The following is a 26,702-nucleotide window of genomic DNA, read 5'->3' as shown; positions in this document are numbered from 1 at the left end:
ATAAGCTGTTGATATCTTTGAACTATTTTATAGAGAATTACAGCACCTTTTACCTGGTAAAGGCTGACATACTGTTTCCGTAGCCACTGTAGTCTTTGATCAGGGAATCTCCTCATTTTTCTTACAGCTTTAGTCAATTCCAGCAATCCATCATACAGCATTCTGGCAGTGTATTTTGGAGCAACAAAGTGCAGCAACTTATTATCAGTAGTCTGAAGTCCATAAAGTAGTGTTATACCATTTTCTTCAAGGGACATATTGCAGAGTTTATTCTGAACACACACAGTGTGCATATCAATGCCCGAGTGTCCCATATATACAGCCTTGGCCGAAAACAAGTCCAAAAAGCCTTCCACCAGCCCAGTATTACCAAGAAACTGGTATTTACCAAGCTCAGCAGTATTGCCCAGCACACTCAGTTTTGCCCTAGCATTTCCAGGGCAAACTGTTGTGGGTTTTGTCCAAGTCAAAGTGCTGTTGTCAGGCTGGAGCTGAAGAAAGCAACGAGCTGAGAGATGTGTCTCCTGGTCATAATGAATGACGGTCGCCCCTTGTTGCATGAACTGATGGACGTCAGCCCTGATGGACAACACGTACCAGGGAATGAGTTCTATCCCATGGCAGAAAGCCTTTTGTTGCTCTTCCGTTGAACTTGTGTCCCACTCTTTCAACTGCTCAAATATGTCACTTTCAGAATCTGAAAGATCTCCGATGAGAAATCTGCATGTGAGCAAAGATGAGAGATTTGTATTTAGTGATACATGTGCTGATTTATGCTATGCTTGATGAATATTTTTTCTGCTGTTGTTTAAATAAATGGAATACTATCATCACTATATAATTGGGACTTACAGGAACTTGCGTAGTTTTTGAAGTATTGCAATTTCTGTTACTGTAATTTTGTATCAATTAAGAGATGTTGCTACAATTACTTGTAACTCCTGAAACAGTATGATTATATTTTCCTAGAACTTTCCAAACTATGCATTCATAATAAAAAGTGTCTGATTGGTTCTTAAAGCCAAGAGATTCCAATTTCTAAATCCACTGTGTAAGATTGCTTCAGCTGAAATATTAAGTGCAGTATGTGGAAACTGTTAGCAGGATTTAATGCATTTCAGACAGCACTTTTAATCTCTGTTCCATTACTGATTCAGTGTGCAGACCTTTCACATAATACAATATTCCGATTAACACTAGTAAAATGCTGGTTAAAATACGTACCTTCCTTATAAGAATGCACAAAGAATTTTATCAGATACTTTCCATATGAAATTTTATTTTACTTGAGGAAAATATTAACATAAAACTTGTATGCAGCAACTAAAATTTCTGAAATATTTTGCCAAAATTGGAAACAGTAGATACAGAGCAACAATACTGAGCAAATAGAAGAGGTAGTTTAAATGAAATGTCTTCCCTGCAGAAGCTTCTAACATGTATGAATGCACAAATGTTCAATATTTGGGTACTTCACTGAACATAAAAAAGTACAAACTGTTCTGCATATAACAGAACCAATGAAGCACATTTTCCTAAGGATATCCAGGCAATAAAATCCAAACCATCTTCCTCTACATATCCTTCAAGATATCATAATACCTAATACCCTCTTTGCTTCCCCTTCCTTTAATGACAGTAACTCCCAGTTCCTGCTCCTTACCTACCAACTAAGCCAAAGATGACTCATGTCGTGTTTCCAAGTCACAACAGTGCCAAACAGCACAGATGACCATCAGCTTTGCCTCAAACTCTCCTCTACCTGGATGACAAATTAATCTGAATTTGTCCCTTATTCCATACAGCAGTGATTCATCTACAAATTTATTAATTGGTGAGATTTCTGTCTCTTCACCAAATTTATAAAAAAGTGGCAAGTAGGTTGAGATTTTACTGCTTGTGGTGAAGAGACTGACAAAATAACTGCATCAGTCTTAAGTGTAGCTTTGTTTCTTTAAGAAATGCTCCTACAAATAAAGGTCATGCATTTTAACTGAGCTGAAATAAATTGTCTTACTAGAGTCTCACCAGACATGCTAATTGAAATATTTTACCTGTATTATATAAAACTAACATTTTAAGATAAAGCGAACAACCAAAGCAGCTCTTTCTCCCTTATGCCCTCAAAACAAGTCTCTGTAAAAATGCTGTAAAATCTTTTGGAGAGTAGCTGTGCATGGCTGGAGGAGTCTCATAGCAGAGACAGAAATGGCAGAGCTTGGTTTATGCCTTGTTTCCCATGTTGCATGCTGCAGATTAAAATATACAAGAAGCAGGTAAGCCAAGCACACACACATAACTACACACAGAAATGAAGCCTCTGACACGAGCTGCCAAAAGTGACACCACTGCCAATTGCTGAGAGCACTTACAGAGCCCGGGCTGGACCAGGGGCTTTCTTTACACGTCCTGCTCTGAGAGGCAAGGAAATGAAAAGGTAAAGGAAACAGTGACACAGACTGCAGTTCAGAGAGAAAAATTGCAAGGCATACAAAAAGAAAAAAAATGCAGGTTTACCCCTATTATTTTATATGTTATTTACTGTAATTGGAAAAGCTTAAATGTGAAGATAAGATCAGGCTAATGAAGCAATGATTCAAAGTTAGGAGTATTTTCATAAGTCACTCAATAATTAAAAACTCCATGAAAACTCTACTTCATTTTCTTTTTCATTTTCCTGCCTGCCTTTATATATATAAAAAAATTAATTATCAGAATAGAGTTCTAAGATAGATTAATGTTTGATATTTATCTAACATGTACAGAAATCCAGGGCAATTAGATGGGTCACTGACTACAGAGTGATAGAGCTTATTTGCTAACGCAACTAGGAAAGTAATTATACCCACTGCCCACTGATTCTATTAGATGCCTTTCATTTACTTCAAATCAAATTAACCTACCAGCTTTGGTGCATTCATGTTCCACAATACTAATCCAAATCATCAAAAGAAAAACTAATTGAAAATCTTTCTTACAATTATAAAGTAATGAGAAGCATGTTATGCAGTGCATTTTTCTGCCTTTATGACCACAATACTGTAATTATCAGATAACACATAATTATGATATAATTTGGATTTTATAATACTATATGCAAATATGACAGGTCTCACAAGAAAGAGAACTAGATTTCTTCCTTAGAACCCTTTAGCTGTTCATAGCTATAAAAATAAACCAAACACAGCGTCCATACAAGTACAACAGAACATGGCCCTTTGGCCTCCAGCAATTTGCTCCTGTGCCTCACCCAGCTCTCTGCATGCCCAGGAAAGACATGGCAAGTGAATAAGAAATTTCCAAAGCCTGTGAGACACCGGAGTTAAATCCCTACTTTCAGAAATATTTTCATGCAAGTATTTTACTGATAAAATCAGTATTTACTGCATCAGAAGTACAGATACTCATAACTGAGCAGTTAGTAGCCTGAACAAGGAAACATAAGTTTAATTACCTATCCACAGTTTTGTCCACTTAAATTTTAAATTTTAATTTAAGATTCACACTGGGGTTTTTTTTAAATGGAATTCCTACTTTAGGTTAGAATGCAGCTTAGTAGATTTTACTTATGAATAAAGTATAAGTAATTTACCAAGAAACTATTTCATAAACACATAAAAAAAGGAACTCTATTTAATTTCTATTTTGTTCATCCAAGTGAAATGTTTAGATGTCCAGCTTATTACTTATGAATAAAGTATAAGTAATTTACCAAGAAACTATTTCATAAACACATAAAAAAAGGAACTCTATTTAATTTCTATTTTGTTCATCCAAGTGAAATGTTTAGATGTCCAGCTTATTCTCAATTTGAACTGTGATTTGCAAGTTGATTTTAAAGCATATTAATTAACAAAAAATAATTCCTGGAAGATAGTATTAGGAATGAAGTAAGTCAAGAGATAACATATGTGGACAGAGAAGTGGGTCTGTCTTTCTTGGCTTAAGCTAGTGCACCACTTCCCAGAAGCAACTAAAGCCAGATGTGAATAATTCTATTAGAAACCATTCTTTCAGGAAATAATGGCTATTTATTTGAAATGAAATTTAGAATTACATGTTAATGAAATAAATGCATTTTAAACAGGAAGATAGTAGCTGCCTCTCAGACAGTCACTTATTAGATTTAATGTTTAATAGCTGAAATAAGTTGGATAGTTCTGAACATATTGATATTTCTGACACACCTTATCAGTAAAACAACTCAAGCAGTGATTTAAGTATGGATTTTTATGCAAGTTGCCACATAATTTTACAGTGCTTCACCTCAGAGCAGTACAGTTCTGTTACTTAATTTGAAGTTAGTCTAACACAGTTACCTAATTGAAAGCTGACCTGACACCTATGTCTACATGAGCTTTGCAATGAAACTTCTCTGCAAAGCAACATTCTAGAAGATGAGGTGCTGTCCTAAACTTTGCATTTGCTGTATTTCTTGCTGGTGACTGGTACAGTCTTCAAGAGTGGTCCTCAAAGTGAAATCAGATTACTGAACACTTTTTTTAGACAATGAAGTAAACTTCTGTGCAAAACAGCAGGACTACAGCAACCTGAAAACTCAAAACGTGCACTCACATATGAATGTTTTCTGGACAAAACTGAAACCCTCAAATTAACATGTCCTTAAAAGAAGAAGTCTTCTGAAGGATAATAAATAACCTTTTTATGAAGGGGCCAGAACACTGCCTGAGCATGCAGAATATAATGTTCTGAGCTCTGATAACAAATATGTCCTGGTGCTATTCCTGTCACTAGAGATCAAAATTGTAATTGTAACTGTGGATTTTTAAAGCTCTCTGTGTAATACAAAAAGGATTTACCCTTATCATGAGAGGAAGTAATTACAGCATGAGGGAAAATACAGCCATGAAGAGAGTTTCCAAGCAGTTGAGTATCAGAAGAGAAAAGTTCTGAATTCGAAACGCATAAATACAAGGGAAGATGTTAAAGTTGCTCTTATTTCTAAAAGCAAGCCTTAGTAAAAGAAAATCAAAGACTAAAACCATGACATTTACATGCAATGATAGTAAATAAAATAAGACCTACTGGTACCGGTTTTTGTCCTTCAAAGAGTTTTTCCTTGAACCGCTCCCTTCACTGACATTATCTTCTCCCTCTTCAGACTCCAAACTGCGATTGCAGCTCCGAATAGTTTGAAAGATATTGTTTGTTGTTGATTCTTTTTCTGGATTATTTAAACCATCTTGACCTACTCGTTGTAAGAAATTATCTTGTCCACTGTAATCTGAAACAAACTACAGATATATCAAAAAGATTAGCACAGTTACAATTAGAACATTGTGTCATCTACTTCTCACTGTAGAAATTCTTACTATTAAGAATATTTAGTGCATATTTCCTACTTGCTTCCCATGGGATTTTGTGCCTACTTGCAACCCAAAACAGACCAAATCATTTAATAAATCAAGTAACACAAGTTAAAGTAACTCTTGAAAATTTTACAAAAGCATCAGTCTTTAACTTTTCATCTAACAGGGGTATTTTTCTTTTAAAACTACAATAATAAAACTCAAAAGAATTGTTTCTTCTCATAGACGAAAGGCTTGATCTGCTGAGCTTCTAAATTCTGTTTTTAAGGAACGGAAAACTTCCAATTCCAAACGTGTTAAGTGAAAAGTCAGAGTATTTAGCAGAAAATAATTACACATATCGGGCTTTACATACTTAATCTAAAGCATAAACAAGATCCTGTATTACAGATGCTGATTTCTCAGTACACTGATATTGAACTAGGTAGAAACAACCAAATCTAAATCGCTAAGGAACTATGGGAATTAAATTGAGGTCCATGTAACTGACTAGTCTAGTAACAGTCTGGTTTAGAAAACTTTAATTAGATGATGCCTTTGTGTAAGATTATATAAAACAAAGCATTGGCTAATAACATAACATTTGAGAATATTCGTCTCATTTACCTCTAGTGTTTCATCCTGAGAGTTATATCGTGGACAGAGTTTGATGAGGCTTGATGCTCCATCCAAAACTTCACAGAGCTCTTTTAAAAATACACCACAGAAAGGAACAACTTTACAGCCTGGAATATTGAGTGCCCGGTTGACCACTTTCCTGTATTCAGATGACGACTCATGTTGTGCCATAGCATCCTTCAGACTTCGCATGGTTTCAATATCAGACTGGTCCATAAATTGCCACATTTTTAAAACTTTTCTTGACCTGTTGCAAGAAGAGATTACAGCATTTATTTAAAAATTTTAAACAATTTACCTTCAAGTTCAACACCTGCAGCATGTATGTAATAGAGGAAATTATAATTGCTCATAAATTAATTACTTAATGAAATCAAGGCCATTATTTTTATGAAAATTCCCCCCTTTGAATTAATTAAAAAAAAAAATTAAAATCAGAAACTAGCAGTCTGATCTACTGAAGCAGTTTCTAACATTTTAATAAAAACCCAGCTGTACAAAATGTATCAGCAGGCTTTCTAACATTTTTATTGTGTCATTGCCTCAAATTTCTAAGGGCCCATAATTAAATTAGAAAAGATTAAGGAAATAATATAAACATAAACCAGAGTGCTTCTTACAAATTCCTACATCTGTATTATGAACAATCCATAAAGCTAGCAAAAGTTGAGGGATTTTAATTAAATTTATTTTAAAAAATTTACACTGATTTCACCCCCAATTTGCTCATAAAATATATTGTTTATTTTCATAGAAATAAGGAAGTCAGGACCATTTTCAAGCTCTCAGGCACCAGTGCAGAACTGTAGCTGATATGAAATTCTTATTTCCAACAGAAATAGCTCCAAGGACTGAGTACCTCTGGGAGTTGTCTTACCTTCTGAGCTGATTTATGTAAACATATGGCCTTTCTTCCCACCACTGGCCTCAGACATACCAAAAGATGCAAAGACACACTCACAGTAGACTGCCCTTAACCCCACTTTCCATCCCTGTCCTGGAAACACCCATCAGCCCTAGTCTTCCTCTCCTCCATCTCTTGTGCTGTGCAGATGCATTAGACACAAAATTAAACCCTTAACTGGCTTTGCGTTTCCTCTCATAACTTACGTGGCTTAGAGATTGTGGAAGTATTCTGCTGAAATATACTCCCCATGCCTGTGAGTGTTCCAAATGAGCTTTATATACCAAAACCATAAACAAATAGCTCCATGAGATCCTTACTAAACCACAAAGAACAGCAATGTAAACACTTTAGAGCTCTGTAACACAAATGTTATACAACAAGGGTCAAAGCCAAGAGAAGGGAAATTTGATCTAAACTCTTCCCCGTTCAGTCCCCTTTGAGGCTCTCTGGAGTGCCAGTGCTAAGGCACTGCTTTGTCCTCCCCTGGCCCTACAGGAACCTGTCATTCCAGAGGAAAGCACACAATGAGCTGTCTTTGAGCCCCTACTCTCTTCTCCTGGATATAATGCAGGTCTTTCTGCATAAGACCATGACAGCATGAAATCCCAACATCAGTCTGTATAAGTAAATCAGTGGGGTTAAAAACCAGACTTGGCTGCTTGGTCTTGCTGGGTTATTTTTGTCATTTTGGGGTAGTTTCTTTTTTACAGTTAATACGATCCTTTTAGAGCATCACCATGATTATGTTTCACTTATGTTCTGGAGACTCCAATCCCAAGTTACATTAGTCATAACTCATTAGATAAACCACAATTGTTTTCCCACCTTTCTTCTACATTTTTAAAAATTTCAGTAAAAAAAAAAAAAAAGGAAAGAAAGAAAAAAAAAAAAGAAAAGAAAAAAGTTTTCTAATGCAACACATTTAGCATGCACCATGAAAACTGATGGAGTCTTCAGAGCATTTTGAGAACAAAAGAAAGGGTTTAGCATGCTTCATTTTTTCAAAAGGGATTACTAGAAAGTCACAGCATGAGATGATGTGGCTCAGCCATGGATTTTTGTATAGTTTCATTATTCTCCAGAGACATCTGCTTAACAGAAGCTGCAATGTAATCTATCACTGAAAAGCCATTTAAAAATAAAGAGTTGCCAGTACCTTAGCCCTGCCAGGAATTCCATTACAGCATTGTAGTTGCCCATATTCCAGCAGCATTTTGCCACATGAACTAAGTATGAGAAGACTTCTCTTTTCTCCTCCATAGAACCTGCAGTCAGGATCAGCCAGGTAACCCACGAGCTCACCTTGTAAAACCAAACAGACAGTATGGTCAGCCAAAGCAATGTCACTTGGAACATTCATGCATAGTTAACAGATAATGTGGGTTCGTTTGGTTTCTTCCATCAGGAGGGTAACAGTCAAAATTCCACTTACACGCTCATAGCCAAATCACATATTCATTGCAAACACAGTGACATATTCACATTACAATAGTTAAATAATTAACTAGTTTAGAAAAAAAAATATTATTAAATAAAAATCTACTGCATCTTAATATGAGATATTCTGAATATGCACTGATGCCACAGATGAAAATGGACAGCTCCAGCTAGAGCAGATTTCTAAAGCTGCTGGAGAGATCTGCAGTATAAATTCTCATTATCATGGCTTATAGATCTCAGCCCCACAGTGAATAAACCCTTGTTAACAATATGAACAGTGAAAGTTGATATACTGAAATGTTTTGGATTTAATTTCATAAGACTAGATGCATTTAATGCACAATTCTGCTAATTCCTGTATGCACTGAACATTTCAGATAACTTGTATTACCTGTTTGCAAGATCACAAACAAAGTAAATAAAAAGAAATCCCATCTTCCAAAGTGTGCCCATACCACCAACTTCTATTTGATAATTAATTACCAGAATCAGAAATCAACTTAGTACATGATTCTTTTTGTATTTAAACAAATAAAAACCAACCCTTCATTTTATCAGTGTAGATTTTCTTTCCAGTTTATGTTCCCACAACATCCATAAAAAGTAGCTATATTTCACATGGAAACCTAATTTAAACCAACTGTTTCTTTTTACAATATGACTCCCTGGAGGCTTGTTTTTTGTCATCGTGTAAACACTTAGGAGGCAAGAAACGTGATTTGTTTACTGACACTGTGTTCCATTCTTTGGTCCTGAAGGACTCAAGTGTTTACAGATAATACCAGTGTGAGGAGAGATTTATAAAAATTAGAAAATGCCATTTCACCCCTCAGGGGCCATAGACTTTTATTTTAAAAACCAAGCATGAGAATTAAAATGTAAATGCATTAATACTAACAGGAAAATAATCCCACTGAAAATATACAGGGCTTCTATTTATTCAAGTCTGTACAGACTCAGTGTTCTGAGTGTTCTGTTCCTGAGGGAGGACAATCAAAGACTATGAAGAATCTAAGTTACTATTTAACCTGTCTGATGGCCAATAAACAATAAATGAGAAGTGTCCAGATGAGAGGAATAGTCATACACCCTACACAAAGAAAGAAAAGAACAACAAAATACTCTTTTAGGACTGAATTATTGAAGAAATTAATTTACTGGGGACATACTCAGGAGTGAAGATAATGACTATGGGGATGCTCTAATAGGTTGTGAGCATCAGGGTCAGCACACTAACCAGTGCAGTAGCTCAGAAAGTGAATCTGACTTCAGCGAAAATTTTATTTGATGTGTTCAGTTAGTTATCCTAAAATATAAAAACTCTATCAGCAAAGAAGTCCATACCTGAAGAGCATGAAGGTATGGAAAATACAAATCACCATAGCACTACATGGCATGGGGGTCAAATGAGGACAAAACCAGAATAAAAGGTAATAAAATAAATCCATTAAAAATCAGAAATTGTGAAACAGAACAGTCAGATCTGTGGAACAGATTTGTTTTTGTATGCTGGAATAAAGTGACATATTATTTTTGGATATTATTCTCATTTTTCAGAAATGGCTGTTAGGTAATGCAACTGCTAAACATGCAATCTCATAAAAAAATTAGTATTTGTTTGCTATGAAATACCAAATGTGGTAATGATTTGATTAACATAGTTTTAGAAATTTTAAAGAATCATATAATTTTAAACAGTTATGTTTTAATCTAAGATAGCAATGATCTAATGATCAGGAGAAAACAGTATAAAAATTGAGAAAGAATGTCTAAAAAGGCAATTGACTTCAGACTCTCCATTAAGAGGAAACCTTAAACTAGGGGAGCCACTTGCTGAAATGATATTTAATAGAGAGTTTAAGACTGCATAAACAGCATGATGAACTTTCACAATCTGTAAACACAAACAAAAAATTATAAAGGGCAGCGTGTGTGAGCCTTTACAGCCTTGAGATACTCCACAGCATGTAAGAGCAAAAGAAGAGTACAAAAGGCACCATTAATTTCATGCTCACTCCTCTTGCAGGACAACAACAGTGGAGTAGAAAACATTTTAAAAATCTTTCACTAAACAAGAAGCAAAATGTAGTGTCCATATCTTTTAATTTTGAAATAGAATAGGCAAAGGCAACAGATTGGGTAGAATCAGGGGACAGAAGTGAGCATATAAAGGATACAAACCACTCCTGAGAAATAATGAACATGCCTACTTGAGAAATGTTGGTATTTTAATTTTTCCTGGACATCAGGAACAGATAGTATTCAAGAAATAGCAAATTTATCAAATTTTCTTTGAAATGGAAGTTCAGAAGTGGGTTTCCTCACATGCTGTCTGTGTACAGCTGAGCTAGATGCACCTCACACAAAAGAAAAGCAGAGAAGAACTCTATAGGTACTTATTTCTTGGTGGCTATGGAATTCACCTGGAAGCTGAATTCAGAATACTGTTTTTCCACTTTAGCACAGACGGTATTTTGATGTGGCATGATTTCTCTGCCACTAAACCCAGCGGTTTTCTAGCGGGGGAAGAGAGCAAAGGGAAGTTCCACCCTGGCAAGCTGTGACTTCTGGACACCCCAGCCAAGTGGATACAGAACAGCACCTCCTCTTGCAGCACTTCCCTCTTGGCTGGCTTGCAGAGCCACCTCCCCAGCTGCACCACAGCCAAGGAACACCTGACCTGAGGATGAAGCACCATCAGCTGCCACGACAGCAGCATGAGAGTTTCCCGACTCAGGCAGCGCCTGAGCACGCACAGCTCATACCAGCCAAACCGTGCACACGAGTAGCCTTGTCAAGGATATCAAAACACATTGCAAGTACTTGTCAGAATGAGCAGTAAAGCTTTTTGGACTAAGCTTTTGTGTTGGACAGCACTTCAACATCAGATCACAATCTACGTATCAACACAGTAATTATTTACTTAGTTTACTTTTTTTTTTTCACACATGACTACATAGTTCTGCTTATGTAACTCATTTTAAGCTCCCTTCAGAACAGAAATCATCACAGCAAACCTATAATTAGATTTCCGCTGTAATGCTGATGAGACTGAAAAGCATGAGAAAATGGATCCTGGCTTCGTTACGATAACCCACGTGATTGCAAGACACAAGAAAAGTAATAAATTAACACATGATCCACTTAAACAAGTTGATAATAACATCAATATTTTCATTCAGATGGATAAAAATTAGTGTCTTTCAGGATTACTAATATTAAGTACTAAACAAGCAAAATCAAACAGATGCTTGCTTAAGTTTGAAATATTTTCTGGTCCCCTAATAGAAGTATTAACAACATTGAGCCAGATTAAGTTCAGATATATAGAAAATAGCCTCATTTGCAAAGTTTAAGAGATAACAGGAGTCTCCTTCAAATCTGAATCTCAGCACACAGGACCCACACACAGGACCCACTTAGCAATGCAAGATGTACTGAGCAATATGTACTACAATTTGTACAAAAAGATCTGTACAGTTTCAGGATTTTTGGAAATTATCTTTTTATATCACCTCCATTATTTTAACTTAACCAACATCGGTTTTATTAAATAACTAATTTTTTAGAAGTTTTTTGGCTTATTGCACTCTAATCAAAGACTTCAGGTCTTCAGATTTACTTCTGATCAAAGTAAATTCAGGTTACCTACTGCTAATACATTTAGGAAAGGCATTTACTCAGGTTTTTTGTTTTGTTTTGTTTTGGGGGTTTTTGGTTTTTTTGGTTGTTTTTGTTTGTTTTTGTTTGTTTTTTACTTTTAAACATGGGAAATATGTATCAGTCACTAGGCAAAATGAGCCTATGTTTTTGATTACCTAATTATTGAACTACCACTGATTTCAAATCAATTCTACATGCAGGCAAAAATCTCCCAGTTTCTCAGGGGCAGGGTATAGCTTATTAATGAGGCTCAGCTGCTTTTACTAATAAAACATGAAGGACATGAAAGAGACACCCCTGATGGAACTTGATCCTCAAGCTATGGTACATGACCTTAAATCTCTGTACAAGTGCAACCTCCAGGACTGTTTATCATTCACTCTATGGGAACCTCGCTCCATGTAGTACACAAAAGCATTTAATGCACATTGAATTATTAACTGTATCCCCAAATTTGCCACGGATTTTCTTCATTTATTCTCTTATTCCAGTCTTTTAATACACAATATTATACTAATTCATATATATATATATATATATATATATATATATCTCCACAAATATATATTCATATATATATATATATATATATATATAAATTCACTATCCTTTATATAGCTCCTAGAGAATGTATTATGTGATTTTTTAAAATAGGAATTTATTTTTTATATTTTATGAGAATGTAAATGAAGTGGTGCGATTGAGGGAGGAAATAATTTTTACTTTCCACTTGCAATGTGCAGTGTTTTATCATCTGTAGTGTTTTACACTCATTTTGCCAGTGCTTCAGTTTGTAAAACTTTTACAGCAATTCCCAAGCTACATACTTCAGTGGGCAATGCTAGATGAAAGAAATAATGTCTTCTATAGTTATATTTCATTTTTAGGACCTTCACAGTACTTGAGAGATGCAGCTTTCAGAGGTGAAATTACCAAACACAGCTGCCTGCCTGAAGTTTAACAATTACTACTGCTAGCAACTAAAAGAAAATCTTCTGGTTTACCACAAGGTAAGATTACAGTACATACCTTCTTTAAATCCTACCATAAATCAGCCATGGATATATTTCTATAACAAATTGTAACTGATTTAAATACTGCCTACACTGGAGCAGGAAAGCAAGAAACTTTAATACTGACAAAATAAAGTATGTGTATAAAAAGTCTCTGCATACAAAACAAGAAGACGATTTTTAAGGTATCCAAAGGATAAGCATGGTAATCTATAAACCATTTAACCAAGCCATTCTAGTTTTAGAAAATTTTGTTTGATAAAAATCAAGAAATTTGAGTAATAGCTGAAGAACATGAAAAATAACCTTCATCAAATATCATATGGTAATTATGGCAAGATGGAAAAACATTGTTTTGTTTAAAAGCAGAATTCTTAGTGTATCAGAATAGTCCAATTTCTTCTTTTAAAAAATAATTTAAAAACACTATCAGTACGCAGCATTAGCACTAATAACTGGCTGCAGTGAGTTCCTCTGCACTGCTAACTGCACCAACCTGTCAGTGCAAATTGATGAATATCTGTGTGTATATATTTATACACTGTTCTGTGTATAGAACAGAACTGGAATTCTTTTACATGGGTTTCACTGAGGTTTAATTATTAAATTTTTTGGCTCTTGGTATAATATGCAAAATAATTTTCAGATGCATTTTTAAAATCTGAATATTTTAAATTGCATATCTTATGAACAGATGGTTTACTTTACATGCTTGTGTGAAATTATATAACCTTACAGGGAACATTTACCATTTTAAATCTGATTAAACACTATTCCAAACAAGGACTGGAAAGAGTTTGATATTTGTACAAACACAATCTTTTTAAAAGCATTATGCAAACCCATTTAGGCATTGCAAAAAAATGCTGAACTAAGAGACAGAGTACAATATTTATTTACATTCCATTATTTCAGTAAAATGATATGTCTCTCTTTTCTAGTGAGGTTTAAATATGTATTTTGAATGAACAATGAAAAAATCTTCAAAATTTAAGCATTAAAAATAAAACTAACATCACTAAGTGTCCTAAGGAACCATATTTTAGTTAACTTTACTGATTTTAAGAATGATTTAGTGAGTGATGAACCCACTCCAGTAGCAGGGCCATACTAACACCGTTCAAACTTTTTACCTTTTTAGCTTATTTTTTGGCAGCCATATCTTTCAAAAAAAAAAAAATTACCTTATGCATTTGACTTCTTATTTTGCATTTTCAGTCTAGTAGTGGGACTACCTTCAGTCAGCTGTCTGAACGATCTTCTAATCTGGTGCAACTTTCAATCTAAGAACTCACAACTGCTCTGTACACATATCCCAGCATAGAAAATTAATGTTTTAATTTTTTTAAGGTTTTATTGGTTTTCTTTTACTTGAAGCTTAAGCCAGAAAGATGAAGTTACAGAAGACTCTTTCAATGTTTATATAAAGCAATTATTGAAAATATTTTACGTGTTTACATAACATAAATGTTTACGACATGTACACTGTGCTTGTGTCTCTGTGGTTGCTTTGCTGGTGACGGGCAGAAGACTGGCTGGGAGTCAGTCATAAAGGTGCAAGAGCCTGGGGGGTAAAGAGACAGAAAAAGAAACAGAATCCCAGGAAGACCATGGCATATGACACTGAGGAAGGAGCACATGTCACTCCATGTAAAGAAGCAGGGTGAACTCATGTCAAACAAGAATCAGAGAAAAGAACTAAATGAAGAGAAAGGTACAGTAGGCAACAAGGAGAGATGGAAAAATGTATGTTACGGTAGTTAGGGTCCTAAAACACACTTAGGTACCATTTTCCTAACTTCCCAGCTGCCAGGGCTCTGCTACCTCTGCAGAATCTCAACAGTTTCTTCCTACAGTTTTACATCTTTGAAAACTAAACTTCTTATGGTCAGAGCTCCACCAGAGCAAAAAAATAAAATGCTACTACTATTAAGTGCACAGTCTTAGAGACTTAGAGCCAATAGTTTTGTAAAGGTAGATGTTACTGTATTTCACTCTAATCCTCCCACACAAACCACTAATTCAGAATCAGCTTTTAATTACATTTACTAACAGGAAAGATATCTGCCTTTAGCTTTGTCTACAGTCTTGCTCTGATGAGACTCTAAGATCAATTGGATATTATTAGCAGTAAATTAAGTATGAGCTGTGTCTCACCAGTGGGTACATATTGTGCCCAAGGCTCCACTATTATGCAATTACATTTTTAATCAGACCTTAAAGACTACAGGCTTTATTTATGGCTGGTGATACTGAACGCACGTAGCCCAAAATCTTCCAGATTGACTGTCATTTTACACAAGTATTATAAAGCGTTCCTCCTTACTACGTGTCATCAGAAAAAATATTAAAAAGTATACTGCTTTATGAAAAATACTCTAAATAATATAATTGTTATTTAACAGAACAATGACATGGAACTGTTTTTCCCCATCATGTATCAGAAGCCTGTCATCCTAAAAGTAATTTTGGCTCCCACATTATAAATACACTTCAGTATTTCTATAGGCAATGCCAAAAAAATCAGCAAGTGCTCACTGAGTTTTGCCAACAAAATCATGACTCTTTGTACAAGAATTTTCTTTCCATTTATAAACAAAGACATTTTGAGAGTTCAAGCTTGTGATTGGCTGTGGCAACTGATATACTCCACAATAAGATAAAAGCATATAGCAAAATAGTGATTTATTACAAGCAGTAAATATTGTACAATAGCTCCATTTAAACATATAACATCGATGTTTTTAAAAAGTTATTCCAGATTATACTTCAAATAATCTATTGCATGAAATACCAAATAATCTGTGCACTGAATATTTGGGAATTAATTCAAATTATATGAAAAACTATCCTGTACCATTACCAAACAAGGAATGCTAGACAAGGAAAACTGCTAAGTCACAAACCTCTAAGACTAAAAGATAATGCTGACTATTTTATCAAAAGGCAACTTTAATGCTAAATTTGTCATTGGTATAGGACAGACTCAGTCATTTCTGACAAGACTTCTTCACCCACTTGCTTTTCAATCCTATGCCCCTTCAATGTCAGAATACAATTATGGTCAGTTTAATTTGTACAGCTGTGACATGTCCTCAAGAAGCTGCCCTGGCATTGTGCCTCACCAGGCTGTAGCCCAGCTTGGCCAGTGCACCTTGTGTCCCCTGGCCTCATCTGGTGACCAGTGTAAGAGAAGCCCCACAGGAAGGAGGGCCCCAGCTGGGTCAGCACCTCTCCAGACACACCAGACACAGTGTCCTCTTGAGTACTGCCACTGCAGCTAACTTAAACTATTTTTTAGGCTCTGTTTCAAGACTGAATATTGTAGTTGCAACTTTTATGTATGTTCCCGTAATTGAATGAGGTGAAAGAAGACAATATATTTACTCTATTTTAGTTGCTAAATCTCAGTAACATGCAAGAATAAGGAACACTTTGAAACATGCTAAATATTCACCCACAGATTCTTCTTTGCCAGCACACAGAAAGTTCACTGGACGCCACTACATATTCTTCTTTAATCTTCTATATTTACTTATTTTATGCTGGTTTTTAGGTTACCCGCATGATTTTCATCTCACCCACCATAAGAATGCAGTGGATAGCAAACTAAAAAATAATTAACTCAACTTTATCTTCACTTTATTCCACTTCTACAATTCTACAAACTGCTAACACTGCAAATAGTTCACCCTCCCAAAAGAGGAAACAACTGTTCCATGTTTCTGCAGCTAAAACATGAGGTTTTTTTAAAGTGACTTGATTTTGATTTGGGTTGGGGTTTTGGGTGGATTTTTTTTACCATTTTCTCAATCCTTAATAAATTTTCTATTAAACTCATCAGAAGACCACCTTCCTAAAAAGAAAATAAAATCTCACTAAAGAACTCAACATTTGGCTTAAAAAAATGTCATGCCAAGTGACACTTCTTTGTATAACAATGCTCAAGACACACACAGTGATTAAATAAATAAATAATACATATTAGTGTAGTTAAATTACAGAAAATACAGAAAATTCTAGTTTATAATACTTCTGTGCTGACTCCTAAGATCACGCTTAGTCTACAAAAATCCAAAACAAATAAACAGAACTCCCGCACCTAAACAAAATAATAGATTTACTGAAACTGTACCCCATACTGTCAGTATAAATACAAAGAATTAGAAGTCTGTAAGTTTTTTTCTTCATGTTTACTTTACAATGTGCAAGAAAATGTTAGGCCACTGTTTCCCAACCTCACTGAGAAAATTGGTCATCTAGTTCCAATTAAATCCAGTGCAAGTTATCTAGCTAAATCCCTGATCACCTTAAGTTTTATTTTTAAAATTTGTTGTTACAGCTAAATCCAGCTCTTAAGAGATAAAGGAAATAACTAGCCCACACATCAGGTAATAACCCTCATGAAAAGCAATTTAAAAGTATTGTTTTACCTCATTAAACCGTGTCACAAGATCTTCTACAGCATTATGTTCACCATTGGGAGAAGAAAGAATAGTAGCAGATATGGATGCCTTAATAGATGGCAGCTTGCTTTGACAGTCAGCATTACCCAAGTCCCTGGTTAGAAAGCAGAGGTAGTCGATGGGTAAGACTTTGTGGTAGAGCTCCTGCTCCTGCTCGGTCAGAATGCTGGCCACCTCCTCCGGGAACTGGATGAGGTGCTGCAGTTCCATCAGCTCCTTGCTGATACCGGCCACGCTGGAGGCGAGGACGCTGGAGCCAGCCATAGATGTACACGCTTGGCGTTCTAAAACAAAACAAAAAATAATTAGTTAGGCTTTGCCTTTAACTCCTAAACCGTGCTGTGTAAAAGCAAGACAACTTGGTATTTTGGTTTTGTTAAACTGTTCATTCATTTACTCAGCAATAAGCTATATTCTAAATACTTTCTATTTAAACAACCTAATATGTTCTTTTATGTGGGGTTTTTATGCATGCCTTTATATCTCGTGTTGGCTAGATGGAGGGCAACTAGAGTTAGGAGATTGCAAAGCCACCTGCCAAAACACACTTGCTTCCAGAAACATCCAAACACCTTCCAGCACCTGTGGCCTTGTCACAGCCTCAAATAAAAGGGTCATCTGGCAGAGTGTGCCTTTCCTTTGCCTCCATGCAACAGCCATGGTGCAAAGCAGTTTGAGGCCCTGACTGGGGCACTGAGATCCTATTCCCACAAGAAATAAGGTATAATGATAATTTAAAACCCAGGTCCATCAGCATTTTTTTTTTTTAATAATCCACTTGCTATAAGATAAATTCTATCTGAGCTTGCTGCATCGTGAAACCAAATGTCCAAGGCTACAAAATATTTTTCATTCCTCTCAGAAAATGCATATATTTGGGAGTACACATGTTTTATCCGTTAACACAAAACATTCATGGTAGTTTTATAATATCCCAGCATTGATATCTCTTGAAAAATAAAACTTTTCCTAAGAAGGAAGAAGGCAAGCTTTCTAAGATCGTGTGGGAAGCATGAAACATCAACACAATGATTCCAAAATAGTGAGTGAGTCTTCTTACTAGATAAGTTTAGAATGGGTTCCCTGAACAATTTTCCAAGAATTACTAAAATGTAAAAACATTCATAGCCACATATTAGATACTCTTCCTCATTCTCAGAAAAAGGAGTTTAATTTTTTGCATTGTTTCATGAAATATCTTCTGTGATTTTTTCCACACATAATGGAAGTACACCCTAGATCTATCTTTTGCCCAATTTTTTGAATATATATATAAGCTCTCCTCTGAGATAGGGAGCAAATGTGCTTTCTTTTCTCTAAAAAAGAAAAAAAAAACTCAAGTTCATAATGACTGATAAAATTCAGTCATTTATAATAAACATAAAACATGCTACATGAGTTTTCCACTCTCAGTCATTTTGTGCAAACTATTATTAATCAGAGGGAAGTTAAAAAGACAGAAAATTGGCTTTTCTGAATATTCTTTATTCTACTGAAAGTCAATTGATAAATCACAGTAGCCCTAACTAAACTCTTTGGGCAAACAGAACCTATTGAAAAATGCTCAAATACAGAAGAGACTTCTGAAAGAACAAAGACAAATTGTTTCTGTCTAGACTACTAAGCAAAAAAAAACAATGGGCTTGATCTGCAGCAAGCAGTATCTCAGTGATATAGTGGGGAGCATATGTAACTTCAGTGATACGGAACACGTGCTACACAGTATCTGTAGATATTGAGAAATCTCTGCCATTGAACACCTGCAGGAAAGATTGAGGGGGAAAAGCCAGTAAAGAACACCACTGACGTGGCACTGCTGGTTTGAGCAACAGGTGGAGTGCAGTGAGCTTCTGGGCTCCCTTTCAGTCGTGTTTGCTTCAATTCTACGTGAGACTTCAATTCTGTTTCCTGCTTCAATCTGCACAGAACTGTTCTGAGAGGTTTCATAATAAAAAGCACTAAAAGCTCATGTGCACTATTCTTGACTTTGCAACAGAACACAAGCTTATTCCAAAATAAAAACAATGCAAAATACAATGTTCATTTTATACTAGAAGGATTATGTATTAAGACGATTTACATATATGGACTGAACTGTCACTATCACAACCAGCATTATCTCAGTAAGAGGATGATACAGAAGCCATGACACAAACATCCACCAGCACCCATTTGCTCCCTAGAAGTCACAGTGCCTCACAGACTCTTCATGCATGACAGCTTTTTCCACTTGAGGCACAGGAAGTACAGCCAGCACCAACCTCCCCTCTGCCTCACCCCTGAAACGGAGGGTGTTTGGTTGTGGCTGTATTGTACATTTATTTTAGATCTCAAATGGACTTCTGAAGTGAATCACCAAAGCACCCTCACTTACTGTGCTTTAGTTTAGTCTTAGTGAAAAAAAGTGGATCCTTTTCAGACAAAACTGCACCAGAAGATGCAGTCCCAGAAGGCAACTAGCACATCCCAATTGGTAAAAAGCTGCAGCTGTCAGAAACATGCAGTCTTTGGAACAAGCACTGAGGTCAGGAAAGGACAATTGGCCCAGACAGCTCAGATCACGGCTCAGCTGGCAGGTGATCACATATCACAGGAGACAGAGAGCAAGTACTATGGACGGTGCAATGCCACAGCGATACTGGCTTTGCAAATCCAACATTTTTTGGTAAGTACAGCTGTAAACACCTTATAGCTGTCAATATGGCAAGAAATGAAGATATAACTCTATAAGGAGTGCCTGTTGACTGAGGAAAGAGAGATAACATAAGAGTGAAGATGGGCTTTTCCACAATGCACTGCTTGCTGATTAGGTTTAAAGGTACATCCTTAATAATTTACCATCTCCATCACAGTACCAACTACACTATGCACAAAGACCTCAAAATCTGGCAAAATTTGACACTGAATTTGCAATAAGCTAGAGCACAGATCATGATCTTTTACACTTTACCTTGCCTAAGTATAATCACCCTTCAGGCTCCACTTAATACAACTCTCACATCTAAGAACAAGGGACCATAGCATAGCTAAGGCTGGCTCTAAAGCAAATCACTATATTGCCAGAAACCACCAGGAATACATATCTCATTAGAACTGCATTTCACTAGACTGACTGCCCATTGATCAAACCCAGCAGACAGCTAGTGCAGGGATTTTCAGGGCCTTTAACGGAACTACCTTTAATGGAACTATCATCATTCACAATTAAATCTTCACAACCCAGCTTCACTCTAACAGAAAAATGAAGCTGTCAAAAAGAAAATCCTTTCATGGAACCTAAGCCAAGATGATTCAAGAGCAGCCACTAGTATTTCTGGATTTGGAAGAAGACTGAAAATAAATAAAACACTTCCTGATTCAAAATACTGTATTTCAAACATTCAAGCATTTCACAGTTCTTCATTAAACTGAAAGAAATTTATGTAAATTCTCTCTGTAATGTGAGCCCATGGAACAGGCTGCTGCAGCAAAAATGCAGCTGATATCCAAGGAGAGGAGCATATGCTAAACAGAAATCAGAAGGCGCACAGCTCATGGCTAAAGTATGGCTATAAATACTAAAGAAGTAGAAATAACTTACCTAAGTAAGTAGAATAACTTATTTCAGTCTTATTTACAACTTTTTCTACACCTATAAATATTTAATTCTTCCATAATTCACATCTTTGCAAGTCTTGGTTGTTGGCATAATTTACCTCTCCAGATCCAGACATTTTTCTCTTTCCTCATTCCAGTCTTCTGTGTTTTATCAGAGAAAATCCAGGATCGTTACTCTCAACTTCACCACCTTCCATGATTTACACTCTGCATGAAATTCTATTCCTTTTTGTGTCTCTTTGCCTGTGTTATACTAGTTTTTTTTCCTGAGCTATTTTTGCATTTTTTTGTGTGTGTATGCTTCAGACTTCTACCATTTTTCACTCTGGCAATGGATCTGTTTCTGCTATAAAACTCCTTATCCAGTCTAATACACAAATCCTCCAGCTTTGTGTTGTCAGTTTATGTTCTTCAGGAAACCCATAGTATCTTTCTGTACTTCAAAGAATGGCCAGGTCCTTAGAGTAACTTGCAGAATGGAACTGCTTTCAGACCAAAAGCACAGTATTATTTTTTACAGTTAAGGCAAGATACAATCCTCACTAAAATTAGCTGCTGCTGCAGTAAATGAAACTGGGTTTTTGTGTTCTACCACATCAAGTTAATGCAAAAATACTACAAGAAAATGAGGACCCAGACTATTCACTTTTGAGTTGCATAATTGATAGCTTTGCTTATCCCACTGATAAACAGCTGAAGCAGATAATCTCTAACATAGCAAGTATTGCTTTTATTAATCAAAACAAGATAACCTCTGCTTAGCTTTAACAAAGGAGTCATGGACTGACTTAATCATTGCTAATGCCCATGGGAACAAGGAGGTCTCTTCTTCTCTAAAAAAAGAATAATCTTTTTAAGAATGGGAGAAAAATACAGAGTGCCAGGGAAAAGTCACTACATTTTTTAAATGAATACAACCTCAAAAGAGTAAGCCTGCCTAGAATATGAAAATCTACTTGCAATGAAGTTTGATGAACTGAAAGATTCAATAACTGGATTTCTGTGTTAGTTTTATTCTTAGATCCTTCTCGTTCTATATGACATCCTTTAACTTAGACGGTTTTTTGATAATAGACTTTGTTTCCATTACATTATAGTAATATAACTGAAAGTATAGGAAAATCTTTGAGGAATATTTTTCTCTGCTGGTATTAAAATGTGTGCAATAAATGGATTATAATAGAAGCCTTTTTAGTAAGCTATGCTACAGAAATCCTCAAAACTGTTCATATGGATTATGTGTACAGTGAGAAAATAAAAACTGACCACAGAAAAAGAAAATTAAGAAATAGCCACAGAAGAACAGCTGGCAATATATAAAATGTAGAACTGTTCTGTTCAAAAGAGAGGAAAATACAATGAAAGCTCCCCCAAGCAGAAGACACCTATGTAATATATGGCAGTTTAATTGAACACCAGCTTCCAGGACAGATCAGCATAACTGGGATAGCATTGTTTTGCTGTCCCTTGGATGCAACATATCTCGGTACCATAATAACCAAACCAACATGCTTGTTAATTTCCTGTTTCTCTTCTATCTAATTAAAAATCTCTCTCTCTCTCTCTTAATGACCATGAATTCACCATTATCAATTTTGACTGCAAACAACTCACTCCACTATTAGAGCCTGATATTTAACTTCATGGGAAACTTTACACAGAACAGGATCAAGCTCAAGTTTAATTTCACTGTAGAAACCACTGAAATTAATAGATCCATTCTGTCTTCATATTTGCTTATGACTCAAGTAATCAAAGAATGAGAAGACATACAAGTTCTCTCTCCATATACCTAAATCTAGCAATATGGGCTACCTCTTAAAACTGCCTATCAGCAGGCACTGAAAATTATTATTAGCAGGGGAGCTCTGATCTACAGGGTACTTGCACTAAAGAAAGCTGGAGTTCATTATGACCTAAGCATCAGCTAGCAGAAGACACTGAGATAACCTGAAGAAAAGAAGACGAGCTGGCATCAGTAGAAAAAAAGATTTTTTTTTTATTAGACCAAGTAAGATTACCAATGCACTCTGAGGGCACAGGATCCTTTTCAGGTTTGGAATAGAAACAGCAAACTTCACAGCTTGTTCAAGAAAGCCTGCTTTGAGTTTAATTCAATCATAGTAATAGCAAGACATTGGAGAAGGTGATCTTCTCTTGGGTAACAGCAGCAAGTTACACTTTGGGCCAGGTGAAAAAAGCAATAGTTTCTATAGTACAAAGAGAAAAGGTAGAAATCACTTGTAGAAAACAATTTTGCTGGAAATAGAACACCCTGAAACTGTAACACACAGGTACTTCTACTGAGGCTGAGATTTTATTGCTGAGCAGATTTATGAAACCTCTGGAGAGGATTTTTTTTAAAAGGCAACTAGCATGTTGAAGTATAACTGAATTGAATTACATTATATACCACAAAATCCTGACTCATGACCTGACTGCACAGTGGAATTCAGCAAAGAGAAAGATATGGAGTGATGGTAACAACAGTCACTTACTCCTAAAATCACTTCTTGCTTTAGGAACTGGCAAAGAGCTCAGTTTTGAAAACCAGACTCTGAACACACTTTTAAAATTTTGCAATTATAACATCAATCATGTGAAATCCCAGAAAAAAAAGTGAAAGTATTGTACAGCTAGAGTTACAACCTGCCTATATAATTTCTTGAAACAAATTTAAGTTGTCCAAAAAAGTGACATAATTATTAGGACAGTTGAGATTCACATGCATGGGAAAGAATTTTTTTTCTTAAACCAAAAAAGTTGAGTAAACATTTTTACAGGGTAAAACCAATGCTCAACAAAACATCAATTCAGATTGTAAAGTTGATTTAAAGATGATCAGCATGAATTATTTATTAATGTATTAACTTTGAGTTAACAATTACATAGCGGTCCTTACATTTTTCAGAAGTTCCTACCCATAAGTATAAGCTTGAAAACCTACTTACATTCTGTTTATGGCTGGGTTACAAGATCCTGGTTCTAAGCTAGATATACTGATATTAGCTGCATTGGCTGGAGCATGTGCTAATAATACCAAAGTCGGGTGTTCACTCCCTGTGTCGGCCATTCACTTAAGAGCTGGACTCAGTGATCCTTCCAGGTCCCTTCCAACTCAGACTATCCTGTGAAATTTAAGCACTGACATAATACACGAATGGAATTCAAATCATCACCATGATTTCACCACACCTTAACGACCATGCCTGCCTCCCATCATCCCTAGTGTACATCTACACTGCCCTGTGTAATTACTTCCACACTGCTGCTCAGATTTCTGGAAATGTATCCAAGGGCTTTTACCACTCCACGAGACTGAGTCATTCATGGAAATATTTTGCAGCATACAAGAGAACTTGGCTGCTTGTCTCTGAATTACCATATACTGCCAACACATTTAACCAACCATTTCCTCTCTGTATGCAGGTTGTCTGGTACTGGCTACAGCTGATAAAAAAAATCACAGGCCTGTCCATAATAAATAGATCCACTGGGTTTACTTCTGGCTGTACACTCCCAAGAAAAAAAGATACAAAGAGTAGCAGATTAACATTAATTTTGACTTTGCAAAGTCAGAAGATCTCGGGACAAAATTTATTCACTTTGATGCTGCTTTTCCAATTCCTTTCCATTTTCAGGGCAGCTAGCAAAGAGCTGAGACTGCATCCTCATGCAGAAAAGTACAACTAGGAATGGATCCAGAATATCTGCATAAGAATCAATATGGCTTTTGTGTGTTAACTCCAGTCAGTAAACATTTCTTCTGCACCTGAAATAATAGGCTGAAGGCAGTGCTGTAACAAATGACCCTGAGGCTAACAGAATAGCAAATGGATAGCTCAGCTACAAAGGGCTGTTACACCCTGTGTCACATAGGGCTTGGCTGAACATAGACATACTTATAGGTATTATGGAGAGATGAATCAGCAGTGCTGCCAGAAGTCTGAAGAGATCCATCTACACCACCTACATGTTTAGTCAGAAAGCAGCTTTATTGCTTCCAGTCTACATGTATGCCAATGGGCCACCTGTGCCCTGCTATTTTAGGGGACCTTCACCTACTGCTGCATTAAACTATATCCTGGTTTCAGAACATCTGCCAGAAGAAGGTTTAATTATAATTTGGTAGATAGACTGTGAATGTCTGGTTGACTGGCTGAAAATTAGCTCTCAAAAGCTGTTTGATACCAACATGCCATCTGTCATGCTGTGGCATGCTGCAGCACACACTGTGCAAGACCAGACACGAGATCTCATTGCTTCAGAGACAACTGTCAATAGGAAGGCTGGGTAAAGGGATTCTGGGCCATAATGACTGATCTTCTAAATCTACACCTTTATATCACAGTGTAACAGGTATGTGAAAAGGCTGGAAAGAGGTTGATACAATACCACTATACTTGCTGTTAAAGTGTTTTCAGGTTTTTCATTATTTTCCTACAATGAAATCCCATCTAATGAATCCCCTCCTTTGCAAAACTCCTGAATGATTTCAGAAATATTCCACTTTCACGTACATTTCACAAATCTTTCTCCTAAAGGCTGTCGCAGTGGTAGACTAACAGGATTTTGACTTGAGCAACACACCAGCAGGAAGGGTCTCTGTGCATCATCTGTATTCAAGACCTTTTAAGATATGGATATAAATACAGCACAGCATATGGAATGTTAAGTTCAAATGCTAAACAAATGTGCATGTAAATTACTAGATAAATTCCAGCCCATAAGAACAAAATGGTCAAAAGGGAGGATTTATGAGTTTACTTTGGAAGAGAAAAGTGCTGTAGAAAAAGAACTGTACAATTCTCACTGCAAAATGAACTTGTTACTGCTTGAGTTAAAGCAGAACTCAAGGTTTAACCTCACCTCCCAAAACTGATGCAAGCCATGTCCAAAATCAAAGCAGAAACTGCTGTTCAAAATTAAATTAAAATGTATACAACATTGAGTTAATGCTGCAAAGGAGAAACATCCAGCAATTAGACAGAATGAAAGAATCACAAGTCAGGTTCCAAATCTGAGTATTTTGATCAAGACAGTAAAAATTAATCTTATTTCTATTTTTTTTCCATTTATGTAATGCAGAAGCTTTTTAATTTTAAGAATGAAAAGCTCTGTTATAAATTAGTGAGTATAAGCGAAAATGCCAACAAAAATGTAACTTGAGAATATATATACACACACACCTATGGAAAAGAAGGATGTTAAAAATAAGATTTATGTACAAGTTAGGTACCCATTAAAGCAAGGGCTTATGATACTGATTTTCTGTATTTTCTCTTTTGTTCTTGTTTTAGGAACTTTTTCTAATTTTCAAAGACTATCAAATGATAGCTGCAGCAAAATAAAGCATTCATAATGTAAATAACTGCAAAACTGCAACAACAGGCATTTTCAGTGTTTCAGAGCCTCAGCCTTGAGGCATTCCTTTCTAGCCTGAGTGCTCTGGACGTTGACATCAGCAATCCCAGCATTTAACTAATGATCTGTTGAAGTTTGCACCTTGCTGCACAACCTTTAAAAATTACCACAAGCACAAATTAAAACTCTTTTTTTGGCTTTAAGCTCCTCAGAAATACATTTTGTAAAAAAGCATCATCTTCCTTACTTTGGTGTTATCCTGAAGACCAGATTATATATGACAGTGACACTTCAAGGATAGGTA

At 35.9% G+C, this 26,702-nt stretch overlaps 1 protein-coding gene across 1 annotated transcript in view; it reads right to left on the bottom strand.

Annotated features, from left to right (window-relative positions):
• Positions 1-26,702, bottom strand: part of PLCE1 (phospholipase C epsilon 1) — a 111,564-nt gene that overhangs the window by 29,288 nt on the left and 55,574 nt on the right. Inside the window, exons 3-7 of the mRNA XM_062495990.1 lie at positions 17,405-17,721; positions 8,012-8,157; positions 5,937-6,195; positions 5,047-5,255; positions 54-720 (exon numbers count right to left, since the gene is read on the bottom strand). Of these exons, the coding sequence (XP_062351974.1) occupies positions 54-720; positions 5,047-5,255; positions 5,937-6,195; positions 8,012-8,157; positions 17,405-17,721 (1,598 nt within the window). The remainder of the gene's footprint in view (positions 1-53; positions 721-5,046; positions 5,256-5,936; positions 6,196-8,011; positions 8,158-17,404; positions 17,722-26,702) is intronic.

This window comes from Cinclus cinclus, chromosome 7, assembly GCF_963662255.1.
Source record: "Cinclus cinclus chromosome 7, bCinCin1.1, whole genome shotgun sequence".
Taxonomy (NCBI): domain Eukaryota; kingdom Metazoa; phylum Chordata; class Aves; order Passeriformes; family Cinclidae; genus Cinclus; species Cinclus cinclus.
Note: the sequence above shows the minus strand (reverse complement) of the source record. Positions and strands in the feature narration are given on the sequence as shown.